At 33.5% G+C, this 26,446-nt stretch overlaps 1 protein-coding gene across 1 annotated transcript; it reads left to right on the top strand.

The window, feature by feature from the left end:
• Window positions 1-23,303: 23,303 nt before the first annotated feature.
• Window positions 23,304-25,981, top strand: LOC150033757 (uncharacterized). Its single transcript, XM_090317061.1, has 3 exons — window positions 23,304-23,559; window positions 23,653-23,837; window positions 25,898-25,981. Exons 1-3 carry the CDS (start codon window positions 23,304-23,306, stop codon window positions 25,979-25,981), a joined length of 525 nt encoding a protein of 174 aa, XP_090173187.1.
• The last annotated feature ends 465 nt before the right edge of the window (window positions 25,982-26,446 follow it).

Below are 26,446 nucleotides of genomic sequence, written 5' to 3'. Positions count from 1 at the left end.
ATTGAGGAGAAGATTGAAGCGGCTAGGGTTGAGGACAATGGTTGAGAGAGACGTGAGATGGAAAGAGGATAAGGAGATCTGAGGGAAACGGAGGAGAGATTCATCTGAGGAGGGAAATGTGAGAGGGAAAGGGGAGACGAACAGACATGTGAGTGAGGGAAAGAGGGGAGGGAGAGGAGACATCTGAGAAAGGGGAGAGGGAGAGATGTATGAGTGAGGGAAAGGGGGACATACGAAAATCCGTCCAAATTCCCATTACTATTTGCAAACCAATTGGGCTGGATTTTTCAAATTGGTGATATATAAAAACGAACCACCAAACATTGATATGATATAAGATCTCACTGAGTTTAAAACTCATATTAGGCCTCCAAACACACCCATAGATTTTTAGTAGAATTCAATGGATGACAAAAATAAGGGACGTTTGGCAATTATTATCTGAAAAATTAAATTATCTAAAGAGTTATATTATCTGTATTTGGTGTGTAGAGTGAAATTGAGTGGTAATTATTGTTGTGTTTGGAGATAGAGTTGAGTTCAGTATCTTGTGTTGTTTTTGTAAATGAAATTGATTTTATCTTTTTTTTTTTCTTTTTTTCTATGATTGATTTTAATTTTCAACTATACACATATTTTCCTAACTTTTCTAAGATAAAAACAAAAAAATTTCGAAAACATAACAAATTCTCTACAAATTATTCATATAAATAACACAAAATTTTGAATTCAATTTTTTAAACACTCAAATAGAAGTGATTATTCCATTAAAAAACTCAACTTAATCATTATTATCGTAAAAGTTTAAAAAGAATGAAAGAATTGGTGCTGTCAAATGAAATTATTGTCATTGTTTTAGATAGAAGAGGTGACACTTAAATGTTAATCTTAAAAAAAACCAAAATCTTACAATTTAAATCATAAAACCATCTATTAGATAGTTTTTTTTTTTTTTTTACCAATTTGTGGAATATGATTTACCTTTTTCTAAAACCGGTAAAATGATTTTAGAAATATTAATGTCTAAATTTTTTACTATCATGTTGCATCAGTGTACAAACTATCTTAAAAAAAAAAAAAAAAAAAAAAAAAAAAACTTGAGCCATAATTTTAAATTCCACTATTTCATTAGAATTATATAATATTTGAAAACATTAAAGGATAGGTTGTTTAAAACATATCGTTGAATTTTTGTTTAGTGAAACATGTATGTAATATTTTTTAGATCTAAGAAAAAATAAAATATAAGAGAATAATTAGATCTAAAAAAACAGCTATAGAAAAAAAAATTTAAAAAAGGAGTTAAAAAGAAAAGGAAAAATAAAATTCATACGAGCCAGATGGAGAAAGAAGAGAGAAATGAGAAAGATGAACGAAAAGGCGAAAGAAGAGAGAATATGAGATAAATGGAGTAAATGTGAGGAGACACATGAGAGAGAGAGAAATGACAAAGTAATTGAGAGAATTGGGAGAGTAATGAAAATGCATGGGAAAAAGGGTGAGAGTGAGAGTGATAAAATGGTGGATAATTAAACCCACCATTTTATTTTTATAATGGTCGTCGAAGTTGGGCACACGAAGGTGGTAGTCGGAGTATGTCGTCGAATTTACTTGTGCGAAGATAGTCGTTATTGGAGTTAGTCACTAGAGTTTTCGTCGGAGGTGGTTAGCCCAGAGTTCTTCGTAGAAGTTGGTCATGCAAATGTGAAAGTTGGAGTTATTTTGTACCAAGGTGGTTATCAAAATTGTTGTTAGAGTGTCATCAGAGGTGGTTGTCAGAGCTCAGAGTTGGTCATCCGAAGGTGGTCATCGGAGTATGTCGCCGGAGTGCAGTAACGATAATCGCCAACAGTGACCGATGGATGGAACCATAAAAAAACATTAGAAAGAGAGAATTAGGGTGAGTTGGGGTGAGTTGGTAAAATAATCAACTCAGCTCCACTAACATTTAAAGTCGGTTGTCAAACATTGAGTTGCTAAAAAATACCAACTCAACTCAACTCTTCTTGGGTTGTCAAACACCCCCTAAAAGAGTTGCGAGATGCTACCGACCTCAAGAAAAGAGTAATACTAGAGTGCAGTCTAGGATACACTTAATTAAATACTCCTTTTCTTATATAAAAATAAATTAATTAATTAAATAATCACTTTTTGCCTAAGTATAAAATAGTACCTAAGAAGCTAACTAAAATATGTGTATATCCACCTGATTACCTATAAACACTTATAAAAATGAGTTTGATTTAGTTCCAAATTTTGAGGTTGGAAGATAGTTAAAAACTTTGTGAAATAGTTGTGATATGCTATCAAGATAAAAAAAAAAAGATAAAAAACAATATCTAAAAAACTAACTATAACATATGCATATCCACCATAAATCACTTAAAAAATGATCCCAAGTAAGTCGTTTCAAATCTGGAAGTTGAAAAAGATAGTTGTGAGATGTTGTGAGATATTGCGATATAATTACAAGATGCTACTAAGGTTATAAAAAACAAAAAAAAAAAATACTTAAAAAGTTAGCTAAAACATGTGAAAACCCACCCTAAATCACCTAAAACATATACAGAAATGAGCTCAAGTTTGGTGTTTCAAATTTGGAAGTTAGAAGATTGTTGCACAATAGTTGTGATATGCTACGTACCAAGATTAAAAAAAAAATAATAATGATAATAATAATACCTCAAAAGCTAGCTATAACATAGGCATACCCACCCTAAATCACCTAAAAATGAGTTTGAATTAGACACTTCAAATTTAGAAATTGGAAGATAGTCGCGAGATATTACAAGATAGTTGTAGTATGCTATGAAGATTAAAAAATATATACATTACCTAGAAAGTTAGCTAAAACATGTGCATACACATCCTAAATAACCTAAACACGCATAAAAATGAGTTCGAATTAAGCATTTCAAATTTGGAAATTATAAGATAATCATGGGATGTTGAGAGATGCTACCAAGATAAAAATAAATAAATAAATAAAATTGAAAGTAAAAATAAAAATCAGTACCTGAAAAGCTAGCTAAAATATGTGCATACCCATCCTAAATCACCTAAAACATGTATAAAAATTAGTTGGAATTAAGTGTTTCAAATTTTAAAGTTGGAAGATAGTTGTAGGATGTTTACAAAGATTAAAAAAAAAGTTACCTAAAATGCTAGCTAAAACATGCGCAAACCCCACACTAAATTGAAGGAACTTTTATTCAAGAGTACCTACGAGCGGAAGCGAATCTTTTCAATTCTGATAGAATTACCACATATACATTCAAAACATACTAATATACATTCATAATGCTAAAGAGATCAAGAGATCATACCAGATGAAGATTTCTTCTTCACAGCGAGTCTAAAGTCCAATCGTCTACCTCGAACAATCACCACTTGGATAGAAGAAAACGGAGAAGACACCACTGCTCAGAGCCCCCAGTATTCTTGGAGTGAAAATCCAAAGTGTGGGCTTTGTTCGGATTTGGTAGAGGGAAGAAGAAAGAGAGACCGTACACGACGATCAAGCAAGTGGAAGATGAGGTTATCTATCGCATAGACAAGATGCTTAATCGTTTAGGTGAAGTATACGATCGTGTAGGAAAAAGTAAGTGATCGTCTAAACGATCATGTAGGAAAATATAAGCGATCGTATAAACAATCGTGTAGGAAAAGTGTGAGCGATCGTCCAAACAATTGCGTAAGAAAAACTAAGCGATTGTCAATACGATCGTTTAGTAAATATCGGGAGCTAAACGATCGCTTAGGAAAAGGTAAATGATCGTTTAGTTAATAGCGCGCGACGGTGTAATCGATAAGCGATCCCTTACCAATATCGTATATGTAAGTGATCGTGCAGTCATTATCGTATAGGCACTGATTTTCTAAACGATGTCACTATCTTTTTCACAATGTCCATGCATACGAGCTCAACATACCGTCAACTATTTGTAATGCACTCATTCGTTATTTAGAATAGAAGGGACGCCATCCCATTTCCTTTATAACCGACCAATGAATGTGATCTTATCATATTCATAACATATAAATTAATATTATATATTATTATAATATTTTCCTCTACTTGATATAAATCATATTTATATCCAATTTCTTCCAAATTAATGTATCTCATACATAAAATTAATTGTATCATATTTAATTAACTCGTTCAATTATATCATATATAATCGAACTCCCTCTTGTCAATTTGAACTTTTCAAACTGACCCAAAAACTGATTCTCAACTTCTATCCAACCTACCAAGGGGACCTTATGAACCTATGGCTCAAAGCTCCAACGGTACGTGAATAGCTAACTAAACTCTTTAGTCATAATATCCACCATCCATTAACTGCCAAGCATTCCACTAAAGACCGATAGTTGAACTCTTCTTGCCATAGATATATTTCTATGTCCATTGGATATACCAATCATCAATATGATGACCCTTCACAGATGCTCGTAATTACAACATGCCAATTTACTTTTTTGTCCCTGTAATTACATCTTCCTCCTTAAGTACCACTGATCCTTCTAATGAACAACACAACATAGTCCTACTATGTATAAACACCTCTCGGGACATGAGAATGTGTGTGGCGCCACATCGTTCAAACCCCGGGATCAACCTTTAAGAGAGCAATCTATCTACTTACCCCTACTTTGGGTAAGGAGTGAACTCCATCTTGTGAAGCTGAGTTCCCAACTACCAAATCAGACGAATCCCCAAAATGGTACGTTTCTGGCCACTTGCACCCATGCAAATCAAAGGACCGCCCTCAATGGTAGGAGTTCCCAACTCACTCAAGATTAAGGTCATGTTACCTATGGTCATCCTAGTGAAATGAAGTCTCAGTCCTGAACGATATTATATGACAAGACATTAACACTTCGAAGTCAAGTCTTATACAAACTCTTTGTATAGGACGCCTCCGCTCGCATGTCCACTACACAAATGATCAGGATCAAACCACCTGTGACAAGTCACAACATTTGTAACAATTCCACAAAGCAGGCCGCGTCCTAGTGTTACCAAGATAAGGTTTCCCTCCTATATGTATATACTACAACTATTTTTTTGTCACTTAAGACATGATCTACTTGTATGTCACTACATACATGCTTAAGTTACATAAAGACAACCATGGATATTAAGTTTATTGGTTTGTGGTAAAATAAAAAAAAATCTAAATATTCAAAGTCAAGTAGTGAAGTAAATATCATTTATATTATACATCACAAGTGTTCGTACAAAGTTGTTTACAAATTATAGGACACGAGACTTTAGGGCACAAACCTTAACAGAAATTACTTGAAACACATACAAAAATGAGTTTGTGTTAGCTAGGAATTTTAAATTTGGAAGTTGGGTGATAGTTGTAAGATTTTGTGTGATAGTTGCAAGATGCTACCAAGATTAAAAACAGTGCCTAAAAAGCTAGCTAAAACATATGCATATCCACCCTAATCAACTAAAACACGTATAAAAATGAGTTGAAGTTAGGCATTTCAAATTTGGAAGTTGAAAGATAATTGCAAGATGTTACAAATTAGTTGTGATATGCAGATGCTACCAGATATTAATAAAGTACCTAAAAAGCTAGCTAAAACATGTGCATACTCACCTCTAAATCACCTAAAACACGTATAAAAATGAGTTAAGAGTTAGGCGTTTTAAATTTAGAAGTTGGAAAATAGTTGTGAGATGATACCAATTTTTTTTTTTTAAAAAAAAATTAGTATCTTAAAATTAAACCTAGATAAAACTTGTCCATAGCCACCCTAAATAGCCTACAAAGTAACATATAAAAAAGAGTTCGAGTTAAGCGTTTTGAATTTGGAAATTGGAAGATAGTTTAGAGATGTTACCAAGATTATTAAAAAAAAAAAAAGAACAATACCTAAAACTCTAGCTAAAACATGTGCATACTCACTCTAAATCACCTAAAGCACGTATAAAAATTAGTTCAAGTTAGACGTTTCAAATTTAGAAGCTGAAAGATAGTTGTGTCATACTAACAAGATAAAGAACAGTAAAAAGCTAGCTAAAATATGTGCATACCTACCCAATTCACCTAAAGCATGTATAAAAATGAGTTTGAGTTAAGCATTTCAAATTTGAAATTTGGAAGATAGTTGTGAGATGCTATCAAGATTTTTTTTTTTTTAAAAAAAAACATTACCTAAAAGGCTAGTTGAAATACGTTGCAAACCCTAAATCACCTAAAACATATATAAAAATTAGTTCTAGTTGGGCATTTCAAATTTGGAAGTTGAAAGATAGTTGCGAGATAATTAAACATTAAATTGATTTTGAGTGATTAAACATGTGTTTCATCGTGACTTTAAACATGACAAAAGTGATTTTAGCAACGTCAAAATCATTTTCAAACATGGACCTACTATCTTGTGAAATATTTAAGCCTAACAAAAAGTGATATACTTTAGCCTGCTCCACCTAACTCCAAATTGGTGGGCCAAACATCTCGAAATATTTTAGCATGGAATATTGTACTTTATAGCAAGTTTTTAAGTTTCATCTGGAAATATGACAAAAAAACAAGTTTCCATCAAATTTATAACAAATATACTTTCACTCTTTTCTTTAACCCAAAAACGCTCTCAAGAGTATTTTCAGTTGAGTACTTTATATTTCTAGTTGTCAGATTTGAGTCCCAAAAATGTATATTTGCTTAATTTTCGTCCCCATCAATATTTTTTTGGACAATGTGTGAGGCAGGAGTATCAAACCTCTAATTTGGCGGTTGATAGTACAAGCATTATGTCAGTTGAACTATGATCATTTTGGTCCCATCAGTTTTGAATTCATTCTATCCTTTTTTTTAAATTCCATTTTATCTAATTTTCTCAAATTTTGTTAATCTTTTTTGGGCGTTATCTTATTTTTTTAATATTCTATCCAAATCTATCAATTTTTTCATCTTTTGTTTACTTTATTTTTTCGTATTTTCATTTTTTGTATAATTCGAGTTAGGTGTTTCAAATTTGAAAGTTGGAAGATTGTTGCGTTATAGTTGCGATATGCTACGTACCAAGATAAAAATAATAATAATACCTCAAAAGCGCGCTAAAACATAAGCATACCCACCCTAAATAACCTAAAAATGATTTTGAATTAGGCATTTCAAATTTGGAATTTGGAAAATAGTCACGAGATATTACAAGATAGTCTCAGTATGCTATGAAGATTAGAAAAAATATAGTACCTAGAAAGCTAGCTAAAACATGTGCATACCCACACTAAATCAACTAAAACATGCATAAAAATGAGTTCGAGTTAAGTGTTCCAAATTTGGAAATTGTCAGATAATTACGGGATGTTGGGAGATAGTTAAGAGATGCTACCAAGATAAAAAAATAAGAATAATAATCAATACCTAAAAGGCTAGTTAAAATATGTGCATACCCACCCTAAATCACATAAAACATGTATAAAAATTAGTTTGAATTAGGGGTTTCAAATTTGGAAGTTGGACGATAGTTGTGAGATCTTTACAAAGATTTTTTTATAAAAAAAGAAAGAAAAAAAAAAAGAATACTCAAAATGCTAGCTAAAACATGTGCAAACCTCACACTAAATTACCTGAAACACGTACGACAATGAGTTCATGTTAGCTAGGCATTTTAAATTTGGAAGTTGGACAATAGTTGCGAGATTTTGTGTGATAGTTGCAAGATGCTACCAAGATTAAAAATAGTACCTCAAAAGCTAGCTAAAACATGTATAAAAATGAATTGAAGTTAGGTGTTCCAAATTGGAAGTTGGAAGAAAATTGCAAGATGTTACGAATTAGTTGTGAGATGAAAATGCTACCATATATATATATATATATATGTATGTATATATATGTATGTATATATATATATATGTATATATATATGTGTATGTATATATATAGATATATCTGTGTATGTATGTATATATATATATATCTGTGTATGTGTATATATATATATATATCTGTGTATGTATATATATATATATATATATATCTGTGTATGTATATATATATATATATATCTGTGTATATATATATATATATATATATATATATATCTATCTGTGTATATATATATATATATAGGTGTCTAAAAAGCTAGCTAAAACATGTGCATACTCGCCTCTAAATCACCTAAAACACATATAAAAATGAGTTAGAGCTAGGCGTTTTAAATTTGGAAGTTGGAAAATAGTTGTGAGATGATACCAAGATTAAAAAAAAAAAAAAACAATCCTAAAATCCTAGATAAAACTTGTGCATACCTACCCTAAATAACCTAAAAGACATAAAAATGAGTTTGAGTTAAGCGTTTCGAATTTAGAAATTGGAAGATAGTTGCAAGACGTTACCATATAAATAAAATAAAATAAAATAAAATAAGAATCGTACCTAAAAATCCAGGAAAAACATGTGCACATTGTTGGGTTTTATGTTCTAAAACTCGTGGTTTATAAATAATAAACTTATTCTGTTAATCAATAAAGATGTTATTGAAGTTTGATTCAATAAATTAGTTATTGAATTGCTCATTACATTTTAGAAATAAATCCAATAAACTTAAGATCCATGGCTATTACATTAGTACTAAAACTTTATCTGGAGACATAAGAGTGAATCAGGTTTGAGTAAATAGCCAAAATGATCTATAGTATATGAATAAGGTTGGGTACCTTATTTTGGTAACACTATCAGATGTAACCTACTTTGTAGTTGTTATCATTCTTGTAAAGTGCTACAAACGAAGTGATCCTAATTCATTCATATGGTGACATGAGGAGTAGGGGCGTCCTATGTAAAGAGTTTGCATAAAATCGGACCAAGAAATAAGTCACTCTTACTTTATAGCACTGTTTACTATTTAAGACTGACTCTTTCCAAGCGATGACCTAGGTAACTTAACCTTAATCCTAAGCTAACTTTGAACTCCTGTTTATTCGAGATTATCCTTAAATTTGCATGGGTGAGGGTTGGCTCAACAACACTTGCTCAATAAGCCTCCCATTTCAAGGGTAAGACTGAGTAGATAGTTAGGGACATATGGTGCAAGATGGAATTCGCTCCTACCCTCTTTTAAGGTTAGTAGAAAGGTTGTTCTCTTAAGTGCTAACTCCGAGTCTTGAACAAGGGTCCTACCTTCTCATTGGCCCAAGAGGGACTTAGTTTGATGATTGGATCTCAAACCAAATGTTCATTAGAGGATCAGTAGGACTTAAGGAAGAGGTAATCTCGGGGGTAAAACAACTATTGACCTAGCCGTTATTACGAATAACCTATGAAGGGTTAACTTACCAATGATGGTTATATCGAGTGGACACAATATATCTACAGTGAGGGGAGTGCAACTACTGGGTTTTAGTGGAGTGACCCGGTAGTTAACAAATGATGGTTAATTAAGTTAAAGAGTTTAGTCGGTTATCTCGGATCGTTGGAGCCCATGATTTGTAGATCCATTAAGCCCCCTACTAACTCACAAACGGAATAAACCTGATAATAGCGTGATGAGTTAATTTGAAACATTCAAATTCGAATTAAAGAAATTATTAATTATATGTTAATTACACGTTTAATTATTGGATTAAACAAAATTGGAGAATTGGATAATATTTAAATATCGTTTAAATATTAATTTCATGGATAGGGATTCATGGTAGTAGAATTGGTGTTTAATTAATTTAATATTTGATATTAAATTAATAGAATTAATTAAATCAATTAAATTGAAAATTGAAAATTTGAATTTTTGTGAAAAATCAGATTTAGAAAACCAATTTTGTTTAATTTAATTAAAATTGAATTTTAAAGAAAATTCAAATAATTGATTTTAACTCAATTTAAAACAATTGATTTATTAAATTCATTTTTTAATTTGATAAAAAATAGAATTTAATTGAAAATTGAAAAAACCCATTAAAATGGGATTTTTCCACTTTAGCACCTTACTCATCAATCCATTTAAATCCACTCAAATTTTTGAAGTAGGAGCTGTTGTGTGGTTATGCAATCTGATTGCATGGATTTCCTACTTAAAACACACAAAAAATTTGAGCTGAATGGGTCATGCAAAACTGAATTTTGTTGGATTTCTTGGTTGAAGAAGGAGTTCTTCAACTTCTATCAAAATAGTGTGTCTTCTCCAAAATTCCCTCTAATCTCAGTTCATTTTGAGTTCCACAACTCAATCTAAGGTCTTAGAGAATAGTAGGGAAGATCCTTTGGTGATCCACAAGCTTTTGGAGAAGTAATTGAAGCTGATTTTGTGGATTGGAGAGAGTTTTCAAGGTATGTTGCTGAAACCCTCATTATATTTTATGAACATACTTGGTTTGTTGCTAAAATTAATGAATTAAAGTGTTTAATGGTCCTGAATTCTTCTGCTATTAGCTTGCTAAAACCAACACATGCCCACTTTAAATTACCTAAAACACGTATAAAATTAGTTGAAGTTAGACGTTTCAATTTTGGATGTTGAAAGATGGTTGCGAGATACGAACAAGATTAAGAACATTACCTAAAAAGCTAGCTAAAATATATGCATACCCACCCTAATTCACCTAAAACATGTATAAAAATGAGTTTGAATTAGACATTTCAAATTTGGAATTTGAAAGATAGTTGCAAGATGCTAACAAGATTCTTTTTTTAAAAAAAAAACATTACCTAAAAAAGCTAGCTGAAACATGTATGTACACACCCTAAATCACCTAAAACATGTATAAAAATTAGTTCGAATTGGACAATTCAAATTTGGAAGTTGAAAGATAGTTGCGAGAGAATTAAAACATTAAATTAATTTTGAGTGATTAAATATGTGTTTCATAGTGACTTTAAACATGACAAAAGCAATTTTAATAATGTCAAAATCATTTTCAAACATAGATCTTTGTGAAGTATTTAAGCCTAACGAAAAGTGAGATATTTTAGCCTGCTCCACCCAACTCTAAATTGATGGACCAAACATCTCGAAGTATTTTAGTATGGAAAAATGTACTTTGTAGCTATTGGGGTTGATGCCCTAAATCTCGTAGGGTCTTATAGTTTGTAATTATATTGTATAAACATTTTATTTATTTAATAAAATATGATATGTTTTATTTGACATTTAGTAGTATTAAACCCATAAACCAATAAACTAGCATCCAAGGTTATCATCTGTAGCTTAAACATGTATATAGAGACATACAGGTAGATCATGTTTAAGTGATAACCTAAATGGTCTGTAGTAGATGGATAAGGCTGGATACCTTATCTTGGTGATACTACGAATACGACCCACTTTGTAGATGTTATAATTGTTGTAAAGTGTTACAAATGATCTAATCCTGATCATTCATGTGGAGACATGTGAGTGGGGGTATTCTATACAAAGGAGTTTGTATAAGACAAGACCACAAAATGACTAGTCTCATTATATAACGTCGTTCATAATAGAGACTTACATTTCACCAAGATGACCATAGGTGATATGACCGGATCTTGAGTGAGTTGTGAACTTCTGTCTATGAAGGAGGTCCTTTGATTTGAGAGTTGCCAGATCGTTGACTCAATAAGCCTAACATTTTGGGGATTCGCCTAATTGGGGAGTTGGGAACATAGCTACACAAGAAGAAATTCACTCATTCTCCAATGTTGGGGTAAATAGATAAATTGCTCTCTTAAGGGCTGATTTCGGCTTGAACAATGTGGTGCCACACCCTCTTCTAACTCGAGAGGGGTTTGGTCATAGTTGGACTATGATTTATTGTTCATTAGAGAGATCAGTGGTACTTAAAGAGTTAGATGTAACTATAGGGGCAAAATGGTAATTTTGGCCTAACTATACTTACGAGCAATTTGTGAAGGGTCATGCACTGTTTACTAGTTATATCCAATGGACACAGATATATATCTGTAGTGCAAAGAGTGCAGCTACCGGTCTTTAGTGGAGTGTCCAACAGTTAATGGATGTTGAATAATATAATGAAATGAGTTTAATTAATTATTCAAATATCATTGGAGCTTCAAGCTATAGGTCCATGAGGTCCCCTCTATAGCTCAATAGGGATTAAGTGAGAATCAATATTGGATTAGTTTGAATTGTTCAAATTAATTGAAGAAATTAATTATATGTGATACAATTAATTTATTTAATTATATATGAGACAATTACTATAATGTATTTGGTAGATTATAATATAAAGTTTATTTGAGAGGAAATAAATAATTGAATATGATTCAAATATTAATTATGTGAATTGGATTCATATAATTAAATTTAGCATAAATGGGATTTATATTAAATATCGTGCATCAATTAGAAAATGAAAACTATAGGTTATATTGTATTTGCTACAATACTAAACTATAGGTTATTTGTTATATTTGATATAACATATAATTTAATATATATTATATGATAAAGTGAATATCATATAAATATATATTAATATTTTATTAAATTTATTTTTCTTTTAATTAATTTGAAATTTGAAAAATAATTTTGGGAACTCTCTCCCCCTTTTCTCTCTACTACGTGAAAGTGGGAGTCGGCAGATTGTTGGTTACCATCTTCTTCTTCCCTTGAGTTTCATAGAGAAGAAAAAAAATAGAAATACAGAAAAACAATCTAAACAATTTCTGAGAAAAGTTCTCAGGCTCTCACCCTCTTTTCCTCTCCATCTCTTTCCTTCTCCAAAATCACATAGCCCACAAACTATTGTGATTCTCATCCCAATAGAGAATACAGAGGTTCTGATTAATGGTGTCTAAATTAGGATTTCGATTTTGTGACCTTTTCGAGAAGAGGAATCATACTTGAAGATCGGATCTTCAAGGGTTAGTACCTCTTAATCTCTTTTCTTTTTTTTTTTTCTATTAGCATGATGTAATTAAATTAATGCATAATATTTCTATTTTATTACTATAAATTTCATGTTCTATAAAATTGGGATTTGAGTTCCAATTCCTGCTTCTGCTCAAGGACCTTCACCGGTTCCTTCAATAGCAAGTTTTTAAGTTTCATTTGAAGTATGGCAAAAAATAAGTTTCCATCAAATTTATAACAAATACACTCTCACTTATGTGTTTCCTCTTTTCTTTAACCCAAAAACACTCTCAAGAGTATTTTCAATTTGAGTACTTTATGTTTCTAGTTGCCAAATTTGAGTTCAAAAACGTATATTTGCTAAATTTTTGGCTGCATCAATTTTTTTTGGGACAATTTTGGGGGGAGGGGGTATCAAAACTCTAATTTGGAGGTTGATTATACAATTACTATGTTAGTTGAATTATGATCCTTTTGATCCCATCAGTTTTGAATTCACTTTATCCTTTTTTTAATTCCATTTTATCTATTTTCTCAGATTTTATTAATTTTTTTTTGGTGTTGACTTATTTTTTCGTATTTTATCAAATTCTATCTATTTTTTCATCTTTTGTTTACTTTATTTTTTTCATATTGTTCGAGTTAGGTGTTTCGAATTTGGAAGTTGGAAGATTGTTGTGCAATAGTTGTGATGTGCTACGTACCAAGATAAAAAATAATAATCATAACAATACTACCTCAAAAGCTACCTAAAACATAGGCATACGCACCCTAAATAACCTAAAAATGAGTTTGAGTTAGGCATTTCAAATTTCTTGGAAGATAGTCACGAGATATTACAATATAGTCGCAGTATGCTATGAAAATTAAAAGAATTATAATACCAAGAAAGATAGAAAAACATGTGCATACCCACCCTAAATCACCTAAAATACGCATAAAAATGAGTTTGAGTTCAGCATTCCAAATTTGAAAATTGTAAGATAACTACGGGATGTGGGGAGATAGTTCAGAGATTCTGCCAAGATTAAAAAATGAAAATAAAAATTTAAAAAAAAAAACAGTACCTAAAATGCTAGCTAATATATATGCATACCCACCCTAAATCACCTCAAACACGTATAAAAATTAGATTGAATTAGGCGTTTCAAATTTGGAAGTCGGAAGACAGTTGTAAGATGTTTACAAAGATTTTTTTTCTAAAAAAAAGAAAAGTACCTAAAATGCGTAGCTAAAACATGTGCAAACCCCGTACTAAATTACCTAAAACACATGCAAAAATGAGTTCGTGTTAGCTAGGCATTTTAAATTTGGAAGTTGGACGATAGTTGCGAGATTTTATGTGATAGTTGCAAGAAGCTACCAAGATTAAAAGCGGTACCTCAAAAGCTAGCTAAAACATATGCATACCCACCCTAAATCATCTAAAACACGTATAAAAATGAGTTCAAGTTAGCCTTTTCAAATTTGGAAGTTGAAAGATAATTTCAAGATGTTACGAATTAGTTGTGAGATGTAGATGCTACCAAGGCAAAAAAATAGTACCTAAAAAGTTAGTTAAGACATGTGCATACCTACCTAAATCATCTAAAACACGTATAAAAATGAGTTAGAGTTAGACACTTTAAATTTGGAAGTTGGAAAATAGTTGTGAAATAATCCCAAGATTAAAAAAAAAAAAAAAAAAAAAGTACATAAAAACCTAGATAAAACTTGTGCAAACCCACCCTAAATAATCTTAAAGACGTATAAAAATGAGTTCGAGCTAAGAGTTCCAAATTTGGAAATTGGAATTGTTGGGTTTTATGCCTTAAAACTCATAGATAGTAAATGTAAATAATTGACTGTCATCAATAAAGAGTTATTGATGTTATTTCAATAAGTGTTAATGATTGTGTTATATTCATTTTGTCTTAATAACCCTAGATCCAACAAACTAACATCCTAGGTTGTCTTATGAGTTTTGAACTATATGTGGAGGCATATAGGGATCAATGTTCAAGATACAGCCTAAAGGAAAAATAGTATAAGGATAAGACTAGTACCTTATCCTAGTGACACTATTGATACGAGCCACTTTGTATTTGATACAAACGCAATGAACCAACACGTTCGTGTAGGTGACATACGAGTGAGGTATCCTATCCAATCAATTTGCATAAGATCGAACTACGAAATAGTAACCGCTAGATGTAACTCCACTGACTAGTTAGGTTTCTATTTCAATAGGATGACCTAGGCAACTTAGTCTTAATCCGGAGTCTATTATGAACTCTAGTTCACAAGGGATTGTCCTTTGATTTGCATAAATGAGAGTGACCAGTTTACTGACTCAATAAGCCAACCATTTTGGGGACAAGACTGAGCGGAGAGCTGGGAATATAATAATACAAAATGGATTTCACTCCTTTCTAATTTTAGGGTAAGTAGATGAATGTTTCCTTAAGTGGTGTCTCGGGACATGAACACAATGCCTTACCTTCTCACTGGCCCGAGAGGGGTTTTTTTTTAATTGGGTGGACCATAAACAGGTTATTCATTAAAAGAATACTAGTACTTAAGGATATAGAGGTAACCTAGGGGTAAAATAGTCATTTGACTCAACTGGTATTATGAACACTCGTGAAGGACTAACTTGCTGTTATTGGTCTATATCTGTGGACATAAAAATATCTATAGTGAAAAGAGTGCAGTTGTAGGTCTTTAGTGAAGTGTACCCAAAATTAACAAATATTGATTAATTTGGTAAATGAATTTAGCCAATTAATCTCATATCGTTGGAGCTTTTCATCTATAGGTCCATGAGGTCCCCTCTTTAGCTCGTAAAGGGAATTGAGGTAACTATGTCTTGAATAGAGTTTGAAATATTTAAATTCACTTAGGGAAATAATATAATGTATAATGATACATTATAATATAAAGTTTATAGTTTAATTAAATTTTTTAATATAAATTTAATTTTGGATATGATTCAAAATTAACTTCTGAGAAAATTAAATATTTGAAGAAGTTCATATTAATTTAATATGATTAGATTCATAAAACTATAGGTTAAAATTAATGTGTATTAGATGCACATTTAAATTATAGGTCATGATAGAAATACAATTGAATATGATTCGTTTATAGGCTAAATTAAATATTTGATATTTAATTAGATAATTATTTAATTGGAGAATTAAATAATATTTTATTTTATTTTATTAAATTAAAGAGTTGTTTCATTTAAATATGATTTAAATGAAAGCATTAATTAAATAAGATTTAATTAGATATTAATTAAATTAATTTATTTAATATTAAATTAAAAGTTAACTCTCACGTAGGAAGTTAACAAAAACATTGGATGACTCCCACGTTTCTCTCTCTCCTTTGACTATAATCCTACAATTTTTTAAGAATGTAGGTGATTGCATAGAAGAAATAGAACGGTTTTGTGAACATACTTTCTCTCCAAAAGAAGAAAAAAAAATTATCCTCCTTCTCTTCCCAATTGTTATTTGGCTCCCAGAAGCCTACAATCCTCAATTCTTAAAGAATAGGGAGGAAGCCCTTTTTGGTGGTGCTGTTTTTAATCAAATTGGAGAATTGGTAATTGTCATACGATTCTACAAAAGTAAATAACATTTCTTTTTTCTCTGTAGATTTAAATATATTGCATGCATAACATAGATTAATAATATAGTGGGTTGTATTTTTTTTCTTTTTGTCTTTCTGTTCTCTGTATTTCCCAGTGTATGGGTATTTCACGAAGTCCTAAATTAATTTAGAGTATGGTCTCGTGTTTTCTTCTGCTGCATTAGAGCTTTCTGTGAACCCCGAATCCCAATTTTACACTTAAGTGTGTTTTCTTATTTAAATTGTCTTAATTTTTCACTTAATTGTGTGTCCCTATTTAAATTTGTATAAATAAGTTGAGTAGGTTAATGAGAAAGTTAGTGTGAAATGGTGAAGAATGAATGGGGATTTGAAAAGAAAAATATGGACATTGAGTTTGGAAAATTTGGGAAAAATTGGCTAAGTATGGAAAATTTATGTGAAATGCGTGTTGTGCACAAAACACTGGAAGACAAGTGACTAGTGGCACAATCGTGTAGAAATTGCAAAGAGATAAACAATGTTCACAGTAGCTAAGAGCAAGATCGTTGAGAGTGAGATCAGCGAGATAATTGAGATTGAGACCAGTGAGAAAGTGGGAGAGAACGAGAGCAGCCTGTGCGTCAGCCACGCCTTGTTCGGTGCTGCATTCGAACATCACGCCCACGCCTCGCCTATGCATTGAACGGCCGAGCAAGCTTCTGGGCGATGTATTTGGACGCGTTGAGGTGGATTATGCATTTAAAAACCCTAATTTGAATACAAACAAAGCTTGAAGACGTAAGGGCAAACGTCAATTAAAATCTAGGTGTCCGATTAAGAGAAATTCTTAAACCCTAAGAAATTGTGTTGGATGCGTTTGGGAAGAACACATTCAACCAAGGTGAAGTCAGCTTACGTTGATAAAGGGAGGATTAAACATTTGGCCATGCAGCCAAGTAGGTGCTGTCAATCCCACGAGCAATTTGAATACCTGTAAATGGGGAGTTGGGATTTTATTTTCAAATCACATAAAAATCATAAATTTCGTAGAGAAAGTAGAGGGCAGTGAGGGTTTAGAGGAATGTGTCAAATTTGGACGAGGAGATCTTCCAATCTACTTGTGTGTTTGGAGTGATTCCAAAGTTATCTAAAAGCTCTAGAAATCTAGTTTTCAGAGTAGGACTGCTGGAGGAAAAGGCTCAAAGGAATTGGGCTGGAGGTTGAGAAGAATGCAGAAAGGTCAGACTGTCGTATCAGTCTGAGCCAGTCTTAAATATTTTGAGATTCCGGCCAAACCACGAGAAATTATGAGCTAAAAACTTAGGGTAAGCTTCCTAAGACATTTTAGAATAAGTTTGTAGAAGAAAGTATTTCCAAATAAGGTTCGAAACTATGAGTAATCTAAGTTGAAATTTGAATCTGGATTCTAGGGGTGAAAAAGGGACCCGAGGAGCTATTGGAGTGAAAAGTTTCTAAGAATTCGAGGTGAGTGGCTAAAATGTTTTCGAACTAAAACGTTTTAAACTGGTTTGATTACAAACGTTTTACAGAAAGCCTGTTTGCAAAAATATTCTCATGCCTACTAGTTTTATAAAGTGGTTTCCAAGCAAGTTTGAATTGTGATTTGAACGCATGCATATTGTTGAAAAACTATTTACATATGTATATGTATTGATTTTATCCAGCATGTGTTACCATCTTTAAAGCCATGTTGTATATGTGTTATACTGTACATGTTTTAAAGAGAAAAGTTGTTTATAAATAGTTTTGGTAAAATGTGATGCCGAAGTACAAGGAGAAAGCATCCACCTAACTAGATACTGAAGTACAAGGAGAAGGTATCTATTGGTACTGAAGTACGTTTGAGAAGGTACCAAGCCAACGGGATACTGAAGTATGTTAGAGAAGGTATCCTAGTAGCTCGATACTGAAGTACAAGGAGAAGGTATCTGAGCAGTAGTACCTAATGTGGTCACAGGTGAATAAAGTCAGAGATTGAGCAAAAGGGTTCTCTTTGGACTAGTTGTTGGTGTTGGGATTATTTTACCAGTTATACAGTACTTTGATTTGAGAAATGATTTTACTGTTTTATGTTTAAAACAGTTTTATATACATTACGCTTGGAAATTGTTTATGCTGCATTAAATTATATTTCAGATAAAACTATCTTCTAGAATTATGCATGAGAATTTACTATGTTTTCTCGGTCACTCACTGGGCGTAAGCTCACCTCGTTTTTGTTTCCCCCCCTCCCCCAGGTAGCGGTCAAATCCTCTGAAGATAACTCAGTATCTGCTCTGCCACTAAAGGACAAAAAGACTTGTAATCGTTTGCTAGGTGGTTACTGTTAATATTGTACACATGTTACTATTGTTCATATAGGGACTAGGGTTTGTGGGTTTTGCGACTTGTAAATCTAATGTTGTAAATACTCTAAACATATTAAGTTTCTAAGTTAATAAATTGTGGGCCTATAGCCATCTCGTTGCATATAATTTGTATTTGGTATCAGAGTTGTTCTGCGGGAGTTTTTAGGCAGTAAGTGTCAACCTAAGGGTTGATAACTGCTGCAGTCACGCCCTTCTCTAGGTTAAGAGAGTGGTCTGGGGCGGGGTGTGACAGTTTAGTATCAGAGCATAAGTTTTTGGGACAATTGAGGAATTAGTTGATACCAACTTGGTAATAAAGGATGGGTTATACATAAGTTTGGGAAAGATTTAAGCTAGCTTAGTACTAAAACATAAGACTTTGGGTGAAAAAGAGAGTTCATGCATTAGATTAAAGTCCCATAGATAAGTCCCTAACATGTGTACTTAATAACTAGGCAAAGATGCTAAGGAAAAGAGGCAGACCAAGTAAGTAGACTGAGAAGAGGAATATTGACCCTACCAATGGAGGTCCTAAGGTCTCGTCAGACCCAGATCCGAAGGGGAAGAGAGTTAGAGACTCAGTAGAACAGGAGGAAACTTCTGAAAACGAGTCTAGTACACCAAAAGTAGATGTAGAACCCCAGATGGAGGATCGAGTATTCGATAGAATCACTCAAAGATTAGCGGCGAGTGTAGGATAATTTCAAAATGATCCAGAAAAGAAGTTCGACGTCGAGAGGCTGAAAGCTTTAGGAGCCACGACGTTCGATGGAACCACAGATACATTAGATGCTGAAATCTGGTTGGATTTGATTGAGAAGTGTTTTAAAGTTATGAGGTGCCCTGAGGACCATAAGGTTGAGTCAACGGCATTCTTGCTGCAAAAAGGGGCTGAGAAGTGGTGGAAAGTGACAGAGGCTAGAAGGGATAGTTCAGAAACTATGACTTGGTCTGAGTTTAGACAAGTATTTGAGGATAAATACTACCCTAGTTCTTTTAGAGATGCAAAGGGGGAGGAATTCCTTAGGCTAACTCAAGGAGTGATGATGGTTGCTGAGTATGAGCAAAAATTTACTGAGTTATCTCAGTATGCCCTTCCGATCATCACGGAAGAAAATGAGAGGTATAAGAGATTTGAGAGTGGCCTAAGAAGAAAAATATGTACACCTGTTACCTCTACATCTAATTGGGTGAATTTCACTCAGTTAGTTGAGACCGCTATCCGAGTAGAGTGGAGTGTAGCGAAGGAGAATGAACTTCAACCAGGAGAAGGATAGTTTGGAGTGCCTGGAGAAACAATAAGTAAAAAATTTAGATCCTCGTTCTCTGGACAGTCGGGGATAAGGAGTTTTGGGGGCATGAGCCAACAAAGTTTGAGTCGAAAGAAGTCCAGACCTGTAGCAAAACAAAGTGGTAAATCAGTATCAGGTCGTACTAGTGAGTCAGTGGCTAGTACGGGGAGGAAACCACTTTGTGTAAATTGTGGTAGGCCTCATACAAGAGTATGTTATGGTAATAGGAATGTGTGTTTCCAGTGTGGACAAGCTGAGCATTTCAAAAGAGATTTTCCTCAGCTAGGTCATGGAGCACAAAATGAGCAAAGAGGAGTTACCCAGACTGTAAACCAACCTAGAACGACCGGAACTAGAGGTGAGAGATCTGGTGTAGCTAAGCAGAAAGGGGTAGCTGGACGACCCCAACAGCAACCGCAGCAGCAGCAGGGTAGAATGTACGCTATGACACACCAGGAAGCAGAAGAAGCTCCAGATGTCGTAACTGGTACGATAACTTTATGTAATCAATCCGCTTATGCATTATTTGATCCTGGTGCTACACACTCATTCATATCTAGTATGTATGCATTACATATAGATAAAATACCTGAACGTATGGATGAGGAATTATTTATCTCTACGCCTGTAGAAGATACTCTAGTGGTACATAAGTATTATAGGAATTGTGAAGTAATTCTTGGAGACCAAAGTTTTTGGGTCGACTTAATTCCATTAGAATTACTAGAATTTGATGTTATCTTAGGTATGGATTTCCTAAGTAAACACTATTCCACTATAGATTGCTTTAAAAGAGAAATAGTGTTTAGGAAACCCGGTGAAAAAGAAATAACTCTGGTAGGAAGTAAAAGAATACTCCAAGGAAGTTTAATATCAGCGATAAATGCTAGAAAACTGTTAAGTAAAGGATGTGAAGCCTATTTAGCATCTGTAGTAGTTTCCCAAGATAAGAAACTAAAACCTGAGAATGTACCTGTAGTACAAGAATTCTTAGATGTGTTCTCTGAAGAATTACTAGGCTTACCGCCTGATAGGGAAGTGGAATTTACTATTGAGTTAATTCCTGGTACTACACCTATATCCCAAGCACCATATAGGATGGCCCCAACGGAGTTAAAAGAGTTAAAAGTTCAATTACAGGAACTTGTGGATAAGAGGTACATTCGACCCAGTGTATCACCTTGGGGAGCTCCAGTTTTGTTTGTTAGTAAGAAAGACAATACTCTTAGATTATGCATAGACTATAGACAGTTGAATAAAGTGACCATTAAGAATAAGTACCCATTGCCTCGTATAGATGATCTCTTCGATCAGTTAAAGGGAGCAACGGTGTTCTCTAAGATAGATTTGAGGTCAGGCTATCACCAGTTGAAGGTGAAAGACAAAGATATTCCTAAAACTACATTCAGAACTAGATATGGACATTTTGAGTTCTTAATAATGCCGTTTGGATTGACAAATGCTCCTGCGGTATTTATGGACTTGATGAATAGGATATTCCATTCTTATCTGGATCAGTTTTTTATAGTATTCATAGATGACATACTTGTGTATTTCAGTAGTGCGAAAAAACACAAAGAACATCTAAGGATGGTATACAAACTTTAAGTGAAAAGAAGTTATATGCCAAATTTAGTAAGTGTGATTTTTGGTTAAATCAAGTCATATTTCTTGGGCATATAGTTTCAGCTGACGGAGTTAGTGTTGATTCCCAAAAGATAGAAGCAGTAGTTAATTAGGAATGACCCCTGAATGTAACCGAAGTACACAGCTTTCTAAGTTTAGCAGGTTATTATAGGAGATTCGTGGAGGGTTTCTCTAAGATATCCCTTCCATTGACAAACCTGACCAGAAAAGATGCGAAGTTTGAATGGTCGCCAGAATGCGAGCATAGTTTCCAAGTGTTGAAACAAAGGTTAGTATCAACATCAGTATTAACTCTACTACACTAAGTAAAGGGTTTGAAGTTTATTATGATGCATCTCGACAAGGATTAGGATGTATGCTGATGCAGAAGGGAAAAGTAGTAGCCTATGCTTCGCGACAGTTAAAGAAGCATGAATGTAATTACCCTACACACGACTTAGAATTAGCAATAGTTGTATTAGCTCTAAAATTGTGGAGACATTACCTGTTTGGTGAGCGATGTCATATATTTACAGACCATAAGAGTCTAAAGCATATCTTTGATCAAAAGGAACTAAACTTAAGACAGAGAAGATGGCTTGAATTGATTAAAGATTATGACTGTACAATTGACTATCACCCAGGTAAAGCAAATGTGGTAGCTGATGCCTTAAGTCGAAAAACTAGATCAACTAGAGCTAGTATTAATTCAGTGAAGGGTAGATTGATCCATGAGTTGTATAATACTAGGGCAACATTATCAAGAGGTCGAAAGGGAGGATTACTAGCCTTATTTCAAGTGTGTCCTACTCTTATAGAAAATATTCTACGTGAGCAATTAAAGGATTCTGATCTGAAGAAGTTAGCTGAAGAAGTGGATAAAGGATTGAGGACGGACTATCAACTAAGAACAGAAAAAGTGCTACTAAAGGAGGGTAGGATTTGCGTACCTAAGGACTTAGCTCTTAGACAAGCTATCCTAAAAGAAGCACATAGTTTGGCATATGCTATGCACCCAGGCAGTACGAAGATGTACAGAATATTAAAGAAATCGTACTGGTGGCCGGGTATGAAAAAAGAAATAGCGGAGTATGTTGACAAGTGTCTAATATGTCAACAAGTTAAACCAGAGAGACAGAAACTAGTAGGATTACTTAATCCACTCCCAGTACCAGAATGGAAGTGGGAACATATTACGATGGATTTCTTGTCTGGATTACCTAAGACACCAGCAAGCTATGATGGTATATGGGTAATTGTGGATAGATTGACAAAAATAGCTAAGTTTTTACCTATTAAAGCCATTTATACCCAGAACCAACTAGCTAAGCTATATGTTGATAGAGTCGTAAGTCAGTTTGGAGCTCCAGTTTCAATTGTATTAGATAGAGACTCCAGATTTACATCAAAGTTTTGGCCTAGTTTGCAGAAAGCTATGGGGACCAAGTTATATTTCAGTACCGCTTTTCATCCACAAACGGATGGTCAGTCTGAGTGGATAATCCAGACATTGGAAGACATGCTGAGGGCATGTGTGTTGCAATTCAAAGGCAGTTAGGATACGCATCTGTCGTTAATTGAATTTGCGTATAACAACAGCTACCATTCAAGTATCGGAATGGCACCATATGAAGCCTTATACGGAAGACCTTGTAGGACTCCGATATGCTGGAATGAAGTCGGTGAAAGGAAATTACTAGGTCCAGAACTTGTACAACAGATATCAGATAACATTAAGATTATAAGAGATAATCTTAAGACGACTCGAGATAGGCAAAAAAGTTATGCTGATAAGCGGAGAAGAGAATTAGAGTTTGAAATGGGTGATAAAGTATTTCTGAAAATATCTCCGTGGAAAGGGATACTCAAGTTTGGTAGAAAAGGGAAGTTAAGCCCGAGATATATTGAACCCTATGAGATAATAGAAAGGATTGGTCCAATGGTATATCGATTTGATTTACCTCCAGAATTATCTCGTGTTCATGATGTGTTTCATGTGGCAATGCTTATAAAGTATGTGTCAGACCCTACTCATATATTATCTGAGCAACACGTACAGTTGAAAGAGAATTTGTCGTATAAGGAGGAACCAGTGGAGATTCTGGACAGAAAGAAACAAGTCTTGAGGAATAAGACAATCACATTAGTAAAGGTACTATGGCGGAATCATGCTATAGAAGAAATAACATGGAAAGTTGAGGAACAAATTAGAAATAATTATCCGCAATTGTTTAACTGACGAACTTGTGGCGAAATTTCGAGGACGAAATTTTTATAAAGAGGACGTAAATGTGAACCCTGAATCCCAATTTTACACTTAAGTGAGCTTTCTTGTTTAAATTGTCTTAATTTTCCACTTAATTGTGTGTCCCTATTTAAATTTGTATAAATAAGTTGAGTAGGTTGATGAGAAAGTTAGTGTGAAATGGTGAAGAAGGAATGGGGATTTGAAAAGAAAAATATGGACATTGAGTTTGGAAAATTTGAGAAAAATTGGCTAAGTATGAAAAATTTATGTGAAATGCGTGTTGTGCACAAAGCACTGGAAGGCAAGTGACTAGTGGCACAATCGTGTAGAAATTGCACGGAGACAAACAATGTTCGCAGTAGCTAAGAGTGAGATCGTTGAGAGTGAGATCAACGAGATCGTTGAGAGCGAGATCATTGAGATCGAGACCAGCGAGAAAGTGGGAGAGAGCGAAAGAAGCCTGTGCATCAGCCATGCCTTGTCCGGTGCTACATTCGAACGTCACGCCCATGCCTCACCTATGCATTGAACGGCCGAGCAAGCTTCTGGGCGATGTATTTGGATGCGTTGGGGTGAATTATGCATTTAAAAACCCTAATTTGAATACAAACAAAGCTTGAAGACGTAAGGGCAAACGTCAATTAAAATCTAGGTGTCCGATTAAGAGAAATTCTTAAACCCTAAGAAATTGTGTTGGATGCGTTTGGGAAGAACAGCCGTCCTGTTGCATATAATTTGTATTTGGTATCAGAGTTATTCTGCATGAGTTTTTAGGCAGTAAGTGTCAACTTAAAGGTTGATAACTGCTGCAGTCACGCCCTTCTCTAAGTTAAGAGGGTGGTCTAGGGCGGGGTGTCACACTTTCAAATGATGTGACACTATTGGATGCGACCCATTTTGTGTAGGTAATACAAATGATGTGATCTATAGATCATTCATGTAGAGACATGTGAGTGGAGGCATCCTATACAATGAGTTTGCATATAGACTGGACCATGAAATAGTCAATTTTTCTTTACAACGATCATTTACTGTTAAAAGTGACTATTTCATACTTAAGTAACCTAGGATAACTCGATCTTAAACCTGAGCTAGCTATGAAATCCTGTTTATTCAGGATTCCTTTGATCTGCATGGGTGAGAATAGTCTAGCAGCACTGCTCAATAAGCCTTCCATTTTGGGGATAAGACCGACTGAATAGCTGGGGACATAGCCCTGCAAGATGGAATTCACTCCTACCCATTTTAGGGTTAGCAGATAGGTTGTTCTCTTAAGTACTAATTCCAAGTCTAGAACAATTGGGGCCCTGCCTTCTCATGATAGAGAAAGAGCTTGATTCATAAGTATTATGAATCAAATTGTTCATTAGAGGGTCAGTGGGAACTTAAGGAATGAGATGTATTCACAGGGGTAAAATAATAATCTTGACCCACCTGTGATTACAAACGACCTATGAAGGATCAACTTACTGATTATGGTTTATATGGATAGAAATATATCTACAATGAGGAGAGTGCAATTATCGAGCTATAGTGGTGTGCCTTGATAGTTAACAAATAGTAATTAATTCGATTAAAGAGTTTTGATGAATTAATTATAGATCGTTGGAGCTCATAATCTGTAGATCCATGAGGTTTCTTTATTAGCTCATTGAATTGGAATAACAAATTGAGTATAGATGTATGAATTTAGGGTTTTCGATTGATTGTATATGATACAATTATAAACATTTATTTTAATTGAAATTCAAAATTGGAAAATCAATTAATATTTAAATTATGATGTAAATATAAAATTGATTTATTGGTCATATTAATATTTTATTAATTTAATATTTAGATATTAAATTAATATTATTTAAAAATCAATTAAAATTAATTTTATTTAAATTAATTATTTTAAATTAATTTTATAAAATTATTTTATGAAATCATTTTATGTTAATGGGTTTTTCCAATTTTAGGAAAAATCCACTAACATGTATTATGGAATATCCCCAAGATCCATTGCTAGTCTTCAAGCTGAAGTTGCCCAACATGCAACCTAATACATTTGCATGGTTTTTGCCTATATATAGAAGCTCCATGCATGAAGCCCAGCGAGAGATTGAAAAATAAAAAAGTTCTGAATTGATAACCCTGCTCTCGTTCCTCATCAACTCAACTTGTTCAGGTGTTTCCATCACACATTCCAGCTTGAGCATAATAGAGAAGATCTCAGTAGTAGTCCTCTCGATGATTCAAGCGAGATCTTAGTGTTTTTCAGCTGATTTTGTGGAGGAATCTTCAAAGGTAATATGTGTTTCAAACCCTCTTTTGAATATAATATGTACAACATGCTCGAAACTCAAATTAAATGTAATTTAAGTGCTTATTGATTCTGTAGTCTTCCATTGCATGATATTTCATTCCTTCATAAGTCTATAAGAATTATCTTATCCATAACTATATGTTATGACTATGAAATATGACAAATGGATGTCAAGACTGCCTTTCTAAATGACAATCTTGAA

The sequence above is a fragment of the Benincasa hispida genome, chromosome 9 (genome assembly GCF_027475165.1).
Source record: "Benincasa hispida cultivar pf3 chromosome 9, pf3_genome.v1.1, whole genome shotgun sequence".
Lineage (NCBI taxonomy): Eukaryota > Viridiplantae > Streptophyta > Magnoliopsida > Cucurbitales > Cucurbitaceae > Benincasa > Benincasa hispida.
The sequence above is the reverse complement of the archived record's forward strand: the minus strand, read 5'-3'. Positions and strand labels throughout refer to the sequence as shown.

Bases quoted from the DNA above. Each gene is read 5' to 3' on its own strand.
- LOC150033757 (XM_090317061.1), top strand. From the start codon at position 23,304: ATGGCACCATATGAAGCCTTATACGGAAGACCTTGTAGGACTCCGATA. The intron at 23,560-23,652 runs GTAGAAAAGGGA...ATTTACCTCCAG, and splicing joins GAAAGGGATACTCAAGTTTG to AATTATCTCGTGTTCATGAT. The intron at 23,838-25,897 runs GTACTATGGCGG...TTCCAATTTTAG, and splicing joins AGACAATCACATTAGTAAAG to GAAAAATCCACTAACATGTA.